At 43.3% G+C, this 12,211-nt stretch overlaps 1 protein-coding gene across 4 annotated transcripts in view; it reads right to left on the bottom strand.

The window, feature by feature from the left end:
- The window catches only part of LOC121580967 (collagen alpha-1(XVIII) chain-like), an 88,256-nt gene that overhangs the window by 36,624 nt on the left and 39,421 nt on the right, over positions 1-12,211 (bottom strand). For all 4 annotated transcript variants that reach the window (XM_045224808.1, XM_045224806.1, XM_045224807.1 and 1 more), the window contains 3 exons: positions 6,352-6,908; positions 3,901-3,975; positions 3,162-3,254 (listed from right to left, as the gene is read on the bottom strand). In XM_045224808.1, the coding sequence (XP_045080743.1) occupies positions 3,162-3,254; positions 3,901-3,975; positions 6,352-6,908 (725 nt within the window). The remainder of the gene's footprint in view (positions 1-3,161; positions 3,255-3,900; positions 3,976-6,351; positions 6,909-12,211) is intronic.

Below are 12,211 nucleotides of genomic sequence, written 5' to 3'. Positions count from 1 at the left end.
TAACGACCCGGTATTGTGTTCAGTTTTCATGGGTGTGTTATTGTTCTCATGGGTGCTAGCAGGGGTTAAATATGCCAGGACAGACGGAAAGGTTGGGGGGGTATGATGGGTAATCCCGTGGGGTTTTGAAATGCATAAATAGGGGTTACTGTCTCATCTCTCTCTCTTCTGTTCGGGACCCTGACCTGCTCCTAGGAGGGTGACCCTTAACTTGACATGGTATATTTGTGTACGTTCGGAATTTAGCGGCGTGGACTGTGGCCTGAACAATAGCCCAGTTTAGGAATAAACCTGTGTTCTGCCCTGCACATCTGGTGTCCGTCTCTTTTTCCTTTATGACCCAGCTGGGTCATTACATTATCTTTGGCTAGTTGTTTGAGGGCGATACATCCGGTGCATGGAGCCAAAAGCATGTGAAGCCCCTTTCAACCAGGTGGAATTCAACTATTGTTTTCACAATATTCCTATAATACTAATAATCTCAGTAATTTCACTTATATATATTTGTTTTTTGGGGGGGGGTGGGGTTTACGTGATAGGTTGGAATTCCCCTTTAATATCTCTATCTGGGGTTGGTGGGGCTTTAAATTAAAGTTCAGAAAAATATAAATGCAACATGTAAAGTGTTGGTCCCGTGTTTCATGAGCTGAAAAAAGACCTTTTCCATACACACAAAAAGCTTATTTCTCTCAAAATGTGTGTACATCCCTGTTAGTGAGCATTTCTCCTTTGCCACGATAATCCATCCACCTGACAGGTGTGGCATATCAAGAAGCTGATTAAACAGCATGATCATTACACAGGTCACCTTGTGCTGGGGACAATAAAAGGCCACTCTAAAATGTGCAATTTTGTCACACAACACAATGCCACAGATGTCTCACGTTTTGAGGGAGCGTGCAATTGGCATGCTGACTGCAGGAATGTCCATCAGAGCTGTTACCAGAGAATCTAATGAGAATTTTGTTACCATAAGCTGCCTCCAACGTCATTTTAGAGAATTTGGCAGTACGTCCAACTGGCCTCACAACCACAGACCACGTGGAACCATGCCAGCCCAGAACCTCCACATCCGGCTTCTTCATCTGCAGGATCGTCTGAAGGTATTTCTGTCTGTAATAAAGCCCTTTTGTTGGGAAAAACGCATTCTGATTGGCTGGGCCTGGCTCCCCAGTGGGTGGGCCTATCCCAGGCCCACCCATGGCTGCACCCATTTACAGTTTACATTTTAGTCATTTAGCAGACGCTCTTATCCAGAGCGACTTACAGTTAGTGAGTGCATACATTTTTCATACCCTGCCCAGTCATGTGAAATCCATATATTAGGGCCTAATGAATTTCTTTCAATTGACTGATTTCCTTATATGAACTATAACTCAGTAAAATCTTTGAAATTGTTGCATGTTGCGTTTATATTTTGGTTCAGTATATATGAATATGCATGACTTGAGACTGATGCATTTGTTTACTGTATTCTATAGTTTTCTTAGTTTTTGCTTCTAGATGCACAGTCAAGAGTGCTTGCAGAGGATGAGAGACATTTGGACAGGAGTTAATGTTGACCTGATGAGCGATGAGGATGGCCTGCAAAACGGAAAACCAGTGTGGTTCGTTAAGCCCCCCCTGCTTCCAGAGTGAGGCGCTCACTGCCCTTTGTCAAGAACTTGGAGAGGGACCAGAGCTACTTGGCGAGCCACACCACACAAATCATATATGGGGAGTTTTCGTCAAAGCAACCTAGATCCCATGGACCCCTCTACCCTCAACACTATAGCACCACAGTAACCCCAATGGAGGCTCGCCCTGGGCCAAGCTGGATGACTGTCAGTATAGTGCTTGATTCTTTTGAAAACTTTTGAATAGTCTCGTTCATATTTCCTTCATTTGGTGTATACCTGTTTACACAAATGTAAGCTGGTAAGCACCACATTTGAAATTCAAAGATGAAAGTAAAAAATATTAAACTCAAGCAGTGTACTGGCAGAATTCCTCCAGCTTGGCCCAGGTCGAGCCTCCATGGCGGTTACTTTAGTTTCAGGCCCTGCTTAGACTAAATGCAGATACTATTACCTGCTTTCTCCTTCTCTGCTGAAATTATAGAGTGGATTTGTGTGTTTTATTCAAGGAACTAAGAGATGTTTAGCGATAGTATAGCGACATTGTGAGGTGCAGGGAAAACCTTGATAGTGGTGCTTACATAATTTTTTCTGAAAAGGTGTAGGAACCCTGAGGTGTGATATTAATAATAGCTATTCTTAATTCACTAATTAATTAATTCCACAATTAATTGTGTTTTTAATATACCATTGACAGCCACTAAGGCAAGCTAGCAATGACTAGCATTAGCATTCATTGTGGCGAATAAGCATGCACAGCCTTAAACAAGTGCACGGTTATTTACTGACATTTATGGGAGAGACTTGGGCGGACGTGGACAGAGATGTATTGCAACTGACGTCAAACATGCATTGGAATTTCAAGATGTGGGTGGACGTGTGGGGATTTACTGAACCGTTTCCGGATATATACATGCCCGTACACACGTCTGCACACACAAGTGGTCCGTTATCGGAGATATACCGGACGTGTTCAGGGCTGTGCACTTTCACGCAAATTTCCAGAAACTGTTTTTGGAATTGTGCACTGGCGTGTTCGACCCGTAAATGTGCCTTTCCATGCAGTGATGTGCATTCAACACGGTCCTCAAACGCTGATTTCTCACATAAATGCACACATTCATTCAGGTTACAGACCATGTAACAAGGCTTAAGACCCCTAGACTTAACGAGTGCAACAATATTAGCAGGCTAGTTATTGGGTTTCGCAAAACTGGGTAGAGGGATAGAGGTACTGAATCGTCCTACTGGAATATATCCCCCCAGTGTTCACTATTACATACTTGTGTTTTGTATCAGTACAAATTGAAACTGATGAAACAGACAAAAGATGTTCCACTACATGTCAAAGGCTTATGTAAGAGACTTCCAATGAAGTCTGTCAGAAAGTGTTGCTCAGACAGCAATGTGCCTTGTGTCCAAGCCAATCTTAGTTGTGTGGACGGATGTTCTCTCTCTCATCTCTGCTCACCCAGCGTCCGTTGACAGCCTCTCACTGAACAAAATCTCTCACACCCCATGCTCACACTATCCATCTTTACTCACCCGTGCTGTTTCCTTTCTTCGTTCCATGTTCATCAGCTCATCCTCTGTTTCACGGTCGTCCATCGTTTCGTCCCCACTCCCATCCCCAGAAGCCTGGAATACAGAAGACTACCACCATACATCTCTCCATCCAAACATGATTTTGACACCAGTGACCTAGAAGTAGAATTTCCCTAACTAACCACTAGAGGGAACTCTTCATTCACATAATTTAGGTGAAGCAAGGCGAGAGTAGTGGCAGCTATGTACATTCAAATCAGTGGAGGCTGCTGAGGGGAGAACGGCAAATGGAATGGCATCAAACACCTGGAAATCATGTGTTTGATGTATTTGATACCATTCCACTGATTCCGCTCCAGTCATTACCACGAGCCCGTTCTCCCCAATTAAGGTGCCACCAACCTCCTGTGATTCAAATGGATGTGAGTGATGTGAGTGAGAGCCAGTTAAAAGTGACCGTCAACTAGTAAACATTATTCCCTCTTTTGAACACTAGAGAGAGCCAAGTGTATTCTTTATGCAAGTCAAGCCATGGATAAATTTGTCTTGCGAGCCAAACGCTCAACACGTTACTCAATACGAGGCCTCTAGAATATTTGCATCTGAGCTCCTAGAGTGTGAGGCTCTCCTTTTCTTTTTCAAGAGGCCTCTAGAATGTCAGGATCTCAAGGCTATGGATACATACATATCAATGGAACTGAATGTGTATTGTGTCAGGATGTGGTGTGTAGACACTCACATCGGGATAATCTTCCTCACACTGCTCCTCTGCAGCCCTGGGGTCTGATTTGATCACCAGCTGCTGGATAGAGCCCTGTACAGAGGGAGAGAAAGAGAGAGCTATGTGATAATGCTTTGGTGATGTATGATAAGGAGTTATTGTGCTGATGTAGAGAGCGAGAGCGAGAGAGAAAGAGGCAGATTCTGATCTGGGATCAGTGGGATGTAAAATACTGGCCCCACAGTCAGTCAGTATGGAACACAGCAAACTACTGAAACACATTTACTACTGTAAAATCATAAAAACAGACAATATTGCATAGAGAGACAGAGACAGAACACAAGACCAAAGATAGAAAGACAGATAGAGAGAGAGAGTGAGAGTGAAACGAATCAAGGCTGCATCAGAACAAAACTCGGAGCTTTGTCGTCCTGGCTGGTTTTGAAGGGCCAGAGCCATCTCGTGGCACAGAGTTTAACCCAGCAGTATTGTATCGCCCCGCATGACAGTCCACTGTGTTCTGTTGGCTTGATGATTAACTGTGGGACTCCCTTATTCTACCGCCTACTCTTCCTCCCGCTCTACCCCTCCTTTCCCACCTCATCTCCCCCTCTCTCGCCCCCATCTTCCCCTCTCACCTCCTCTCACCGCCTCCTCTCCCACTTTCCCCTCTCTCTACCCCTCCCTCTTATTATCCCCCCTCCCTCTCTGGCCCCTCTGCTCTGACTGACTGACTGACTGACTGTGGTGTACCCCTATTGGCCATCTCAGGCCCCTCGCCAGTCCAGCACCAAATTGCCTCACAACAACAAAAGGAAAAGCTGCCCACTTTGCTGCCGTCGCCACGGAAACCACTTTCCCAAACACACACCACCACCACCACCGTCAGAACTCTCGAGGCGCAGCAGCATACTAATAAAGAACGTTGCCGGATGGTTCATTTAGGGGCGTGGAGAAAGTCCCATTCACTTCATCAAGTTTTTATTAGTCATATCATGTACAGGATACACATGGTATACACTGTCCAATGAAATGCTTACTTGCAGGTTCCTTCTCAACAATGCAACAACAATAAGAAATAATAAAATATAAGAATACGAACATAAATAGCTCAGTGTTTGTTTGACCTAATAGAAGTGGGCTTTAGGGGAAGTTCTGCTCTTACTGGACTTGATCTAGAAGTATGACACCCAACAAAATTATTAATATGAATATTTTAATTGGTTATATTGAACCAGCTGAATAGTTCTCTCTTCATAGATAATCAATATGAAATATCTCAATGGTCTCACTCTCCATAACTACACTGGTTGACAGTCAATGTGTGGTATGTGGGAGATATTGTTTTGACTAGACCAGACACTACTGTCGCCCCCTTAATTCCTCAGTTAGTGAACCTCACCGTTTCTCCTCTCAGAGAAGCAAAAACTGGAACAGACATCACAGGACACATGAACGTGAGGACTTGAGCTGAGCAGAGCTGACCATGGGTCTGTTTATTAAACAAAGCTGATCTCTCCCTTCCTCTCTGAGAGACTGCCAGGACCTCCCGTTAGTCTGTGTACTATCGATGGCTCTCAAATTTCAGGATGTTTGGAGCGGAGTTATACAACCTTATATGTGCTGATTCTGAGAAACTGACTGAGCATATTCATACATTAATCACTATTTATGATATAGCTAAACATTCTTGTTGAAATCCGATATTGTATGCTAGACAAGTGGTGCATAGCGAATGGGAAGATGTCCCAGCTGTGGAGCTTTTAGGACAGTAGTTAAGACTAATTAAACACAGATGACCTTTGAGTCTTTTATCATGTTAATGGAGTAATGTTCATGCTAACGCAGCCTGGGCAAACAGAGTAGGACTAACAATCCACACAGTGCAAGTAATTTGTGCAAAGAATTAAACATAGACACACAGAGAGAGAGAGAGAGAGAGAGAGAGAGAGAGAGAGAGAGAGAGAGAGAGAGAGAGAGAGAGAGAGAGAGAGAGAGAGAGAGAGAGAGAGAGAGAGAGAGAGAGAGAGAGAGAGAGAGAGAGAGAGAGAGAGAGAGAGAGAGAGAGAGAGAGAGAGAGAGAGAGAGAGAGAAGAGAGAGAGAGAGAGAGAGAGAGAGAGAGAGAGAGAGAGAGAGAGAGAGAGAGAGAGAGAGAGAGAGAGAGAGAGAGAGAGAGAGAGAGAGAGAGAGAGAGAGAGAGAGAGAGAGAGAGAGAGAGAGAGAGAGAGAGAGAGAGAGAGAGAGAGAGAGAGAGAGAGAGAGAGAGAGAGAGAGAGAAAGAGAAAGAGAAAGAGAAAGAGAAAGAGAAAGAGAGAGAGAGAGAGAGAGAGAGAGAGAGAGAGAGAGAGAGAGAGAGAGAGAGAGAGAGAGAGAGAGAGAGAGAGAGACCAACCCACCCAAACCCAGCACACATAAACCTACAGTAAGACATGGTACTGTAAAATGATCAGAAGCAACCCTCGACTTACCACAAACCTCTCCAGCCCAGTCCCTCCAGCGTTGCCCACAAAGATGCCTGAGCTGGGCTCAAAGCTGAGCTGGTGGCTGCTCCTGTGGAAGGTCTCTGCTTGGAAGTCATCACAGTCCATATAGAGGCGCACCTCCTGGTCCTGCACCGACAGAGTGAATATTGTCCACTTTTTGGTCATATCAGGCACCTTGAAAGACACCACCTGCTGGCTGTGTGAGGACCCCTGGCCCCCCTCGGTGTAGTACAGCTGAATACTCTGAGTCTGATCCTCCACGGCTGTCAGCGCCAGCCCCAGCTGCACCACCCTCTGCTGGGCATCAGTGATGGCGAACAGCACCCCTCCCTGGTTGCTGCTGGGCCTAATGGTGACGATGATGGCAAAGTCCTTGAAGAAAGGGTCGGGCATGAAGGTCTTGGTGAGGCGTCCGATGTTGGCGCCGGGCCCGAAGTTGTAGGCCGGCCGGAAGCCCTCATAGCCGGTGATATAGGTGACAGAGGGAGGGAGCGGCACCCCAATCAACTCAGTCAGGTCTAGGTGGCCTTTAGAGCCATGCTCTGTAAGGAGGAGGAAACGCAACAGAATCATGAGATCAAAACACAATGAACAGAATCACGTATGAGCCTAAAGCTGTATAGAAAACTCTGTGGCAGTTAGCCTAGCAGTTAGCCTAGCGGTTAAGAGCATTGGGACAGTAACTGAAAGGTCGCTGGTTCGCGTTGTGCCAGTAACCGAAAGGTCGCTGGTTCAAGTCCCCGAGCCGACTGAAAAATCTGTTGATGGGCCGTTGAGCAAGGCACTTAACCCTAATTGCTCCTGTAAGTCACTCTGGATAAGAGCATCTGCTAAATTACTAAAATGTAAATATAATAGAGGGTACAGTATTACTATAGATATCAGCAACATTTCTACTATCAGCATAGCATTACTAAAAATCACAATAACATCCAATGCTCTCATCAAGACATGTCAGCATCCTGTACGTCATCGAGTTACGTCATTTCACCACTGCAGTCAGAACTGCAATCACTGGAACCTTTATGGAACTACTCCTCCAGTGTAACGAACAATTAGCAGATAATATCATATAAGTACACCACCGGTCAAAAGTTTTAGAACACCTACTCAATCAAGGGTTTTTCTTAATTTGTACTATTTTCTACATTGTAAAATAATAGTGAAGACATCAAAACTATGAAATAACACATATGGAATCATGTAGTAACCAAAAAAGTGTAAAACAAAGCAAAATATATTTTATATTTGAGATTCTTCAAATAGCCACCCTTTGCCTTGATGACAGCTTTGCGCACTCTTGGCATTCTCTCAACCAGCTTCATGAGGTAGTCACCTGGAATGCATTTCAATTAACACGTGTGCCTTCTTAAAAGTTAATTCGTGGAAATTATTTCCTTCTTAATGCATTTGAGCCAATCAGTTGTGTTGTGACAAGGTAGGGGGGTGTACAGAAAATATCCCTATTTGGTAAAAGACCAAGCCCATATTATGGCAAGAACAGCTCAAATAAGCAAAGAGAAATTATAGTCCATCATTACTTTGAGACATGAAGGTCAGTCAATCCGGAACATTTCAAGAACTTTGAAAGTTTCTTCAAGTGCAGTCGCAAAAACCATCAAGCGCTATGATGAAATTGGCTCTCATGAGGACCGCCACAGGAATGGAAGACCCAGAGTTACCTCTGCTGCAGAGGATAAGTTCATTAGAGTTACCAGCCTCAGAAATTGCAGCCCAAATAAATGCTTCACAGAGTTTAAGTAACAGACACATCTCAACATCAACTGTTCAGAGGAGACTGTGTGAGTCAGGCCTTCATGGTTGAATTGCTGCAATGAAACCACTACTAAAGGACACCAATAAGAAGAAGAGACTTGCTTGGGCTACGAAACACGAGCAATGGACATTAGACCGGTGGAAATGTGTCCTTTGGCAGGAGTCCACATTTTTGGTTCCAACTGCCGTGTCTTTGTGAGACGCGGTGTGGGTGAACGGATGATCTCTGCATGTGTATTTCCCACCGTAAAGCATGGAGGAGGAGGTGTTATGCTGTGGGGGTGCTTTGCTAGTGACACTATCTGTGATTTATTAAGAATTCAAGGCACATTTAACCAGCATGGCTACCACAGTATTCTGCAGCGATACGCCATCCCATCTGGTTTGGGCTTAGTGGGACTATCATTTGTTTTTCAACAGGACAATGACCCAACACACCTCCAGGCTGTGTAAGGGCTATTTGACCAAGAAGGAGAGTGATGGAGTGCTGCATCAGATGACCTGGCCTCCACAATCCCCTGACCTCAACTAAATTGAGATGGTTTGGGATGAGTCGGACCGCAGAGTGAAGGAAAAGAAGCCAACAAGTGCTCAGCATATGTGGGAACTCCTTCAAGACTGTTGGAAAAGCATTCCAGGTGAAGCTGGTTGAGAGAATGCCAAGAGTGTGCAAAGCTGTCATCAAGGCAAAGGGTGGCTATTTGAAGAATCTTAAATATAAAATATATTTAGATTTCTTTAATACTTTTTTGGTTACTACATGATTCCATATGTGTTATTTCATAGTTTTGATGTCTTCACTCTTATTCTACAATGTAGAAAATAGTAAAAAATAAAGAAAACCCTTGAATGAGTAGGTGTTCTAAAACTTTTGACCGGTAGTGTATGTGCTGTCACCTGACCTTGATCAGTCCCTGGCTATAATCACAATCACTATTATATGGTTTTATGCATAGAACACAAAGGTAGGGTTTCCCAGACACAGATTAAGCCTAGTCCTGGACTAAAAAGCACTTTCAATGGAAATTCTACATTGAAAATACTTTTTACATAGATGAAGAAATATTACAGTTCACAATAGAATACTACAGTACGTACTATAGAATTCTATAGTAAACTGTAGTGTACTGTAGAATAATATACTACACACTGTAGTATCTCTCGATCATGTGTAGTGCTTACTATAGAATGTTGTAGTATACTGTGGAATGCTACAGTAAATCCTATAGTATTAGCCACAAAAAAATCACTCTTGTAAATACTACAGTAATGTCCAGAAAAACACAGTATTTAATTTGCATATACCCTGCCCATTCCCCTCCCCATATCACAATATGTGCCACCCAAAATACTACAGTATACTACAGTCCACAAAAACACTACAGTAAATACTACAGTATACTACAGTCTGCAAAAACACTACAATAAATACTACAGTATACTTCAAGCCACAAAAACACTACATTAATTACTATAGTAATTACTATACCCTGCCCGTTCCCCTCCCCATATCGCAATTTCTGCCACCCATTAGTGAGAAACCTACATGCCAAGTATAGACCATATATTGTGTTCCCTACAGATTATAGAAAACAGCAGAAGCGCTGAACTATCTGTTCAGATCCCAGACCGACCTACCTACCTATCTACCTACCTACCGGTTATGGAAAATGTGCTATTTTAGTATTTCTCCAGTATGTCAAAGATAAAACAAAAACACTACAGTAAATACTACAGTATAGTACAGTCTGCAAAAATACTATCGTAAATACTACAGTATACTTCAATCCACAAAAACACGACATTAATTACTATAGTATATACTGTAGTTTTATTTTACTATAGTTAACTGTAAATACTACAGTATACTACAGTAAATTCTGCAAAATCACTACAGTGAATACTATAGTATTTATACCAAAGTATACTATAGTATTTTTTCATGTGGGTAGTACAGCACTCGGCTTAAACTGTGTCCTGGAAACTATCCCAAAGAGCGCAAGCACAGTATAGGACTGATATCTCATACTACCATAACCGATGTGGCCAGGGTCTCCCAAACCCATCTATCCTGATCACTGAGCCTAACGACCCCCTAATGAGTCAAACGTTCACCAATGGCTCATTGCCCTCAATCTTTTTCCCCTGTCCAACATAACCTACAGACACTTGGCGTAAAGCCTTTAATTGGGGTTGAGGGGCCTTTCATCGTGGTGTAGAGACAGGGCTTAGCGGAGAAAGATACTGGTAGATCACATTCTCTCCATTCTCCCCCACATGCAGTTCATCTCCCTTGGCGAACACTCTCACCCCAACATTCCACCGAGGTAACCTCTTGGCCATTGATTTCCCCTCAGTCTTGTCAAGTGTTAACCCTCCTCTACACATCAGTGGGCCTCTTCGCCCACAGACGAGACATGGTCTCTGATTGGGTCTGTAATTCATCAAATTAGCAAAGTGGAAAAAGACATGCCAATTAGGGAGGAGGGTGGTAGTGTTTGAACATCCTCCACTCGGAACAAATGCCTCCCACAACATGTAGCCTCACACAAACACTGACTGAGTCACACAACCCAGACTGCCACAACCAAGCCAATCTATTAGTGGGATCAGAGAAAGATCTTTCAGAAGTTCACGTAAAACAACTTGGTAGAAATACAGTACCAGTCAAAAGTTTGGACACACCTACTCATTCAAGGGTTTTTCTTTATTTTTACTATTTTCTACATTGTAGAATAATAGTGAAGACATCGAAACTATGAAATAACACATATGGAATCATGTAGTAACCAAAAAAAGTGTTAAAAAAATCAAAATATATTTTATATTTGAGATTCTTCCTTTGCCTTCATGACAGCTTTGCGCTCTCTTGGCATTCTCTCAACCAGCTTCATGAGGTAGTCACCTGGAATGCATTTCAATTAACACGTGTGCCTTGTTAAAAGTTCATTCTTAATGCATTTGAGCCAATCATTTGTGTTGTGACAAGGTAGGGGGGTATAGAGAAGGTAGCCCTATTTGGTAAAAGACCAAGTCCATATTATGGCTAGAACAGCTCAAATAAGCAAAGAGAAATGACAGTCCATCATTACTTTAAGACATGAAGGTCAGGCAATCTGGAAAATGTCAAGAACTTTGAAAGTGCAGTCGCAAAAACCATCAAGCGCTATGATGAAACTGGCTCTCATGAGGACTGCCACAGGAAAGGAAGACCCAGAGTTACCTCTGCTGCAGAGGATAAGTTCATTGGCGTTAACTGCACCTCAGATTGCAGCCCAAATAAATTTTCAAGTTCAAGTAACAGACACATCTCAACATTGACTGTTCAGAGGAGACTGCGTGAATCTGGCCTTCATGGTCAAATTGCTGCAAAGAAACCACTACTAAAGGACACCAATAATAAGAAGAGACTTGCTTGTGCCAAGAAACACGAGCAATAGATATTAGACCGGTGGAAATCTGTCCTCTGGTCTGATGAGTCCAAATATGAGATTTTTGGTTCCAACTGCTGTCTTTGTGAGACGCAGAGTAGGTGAACGGATTATCTCCGCATTTGTTGTTCCCATCATGAAGCATGGAGGAGGAGGTGTGATGGTGCTTTGCTGGTAACACTGTCAGTGATTTATTTTGAAATCAAGGCACACTTAACCAGCATGGCTACCACAGCATTCTGCAGCGATATGCCATCCCATCTGTTTTGCGCTTAGTGGGACTATCATTTGTTTTTCAACAGGACAATGACCCAACACACCCCCAGGCTGTGTAAGGGCTATTTTACCAAGAAGGAGAGTGATGGAGTGCTGCATCAGATGACCTGTCCTCCACAATCACCCGACCTCAACCCAATTGAGATGGTTTGGGATGAGTTGGACCGCAGAGTGAAGGAAAAGCAGTCAACAAGTGCTCAGCATATGTGGGAACTCCTTCAAGACTGTTGTAAAAGCATTCCAGTTGAAGCTGGTTGAGAGAATGCCAAGAGTGTGCAAAGCTGTCATCAAGGCAAAGGGTGGCTATTTGAAGAATCTCAAATATAAAATATATTTTGATTTGTTTAACACTTTTTTGGTTA

This window comes from Coregonus clupeaformis, chromosome 14, assembly GCF_020615455.1.
Source record: "Coregonus clupeaformis isolate EN_2021a chromosome 14, ASM2061545v1, whole genome shotgun sequence".
Taxonomy (NCBI): domain Eukaryota; kingdom Metazoa; phylum Chordata; class Actinopteri; order Salmoniformes; family Salmonidae; genus Coregonus; species Coregonus clupeaformis.
The sequence above is the reverse complement of the archived record's forward strand: the minus strand, read 5'-3'. Positions and strand labels throughout refer to the sequence as shown.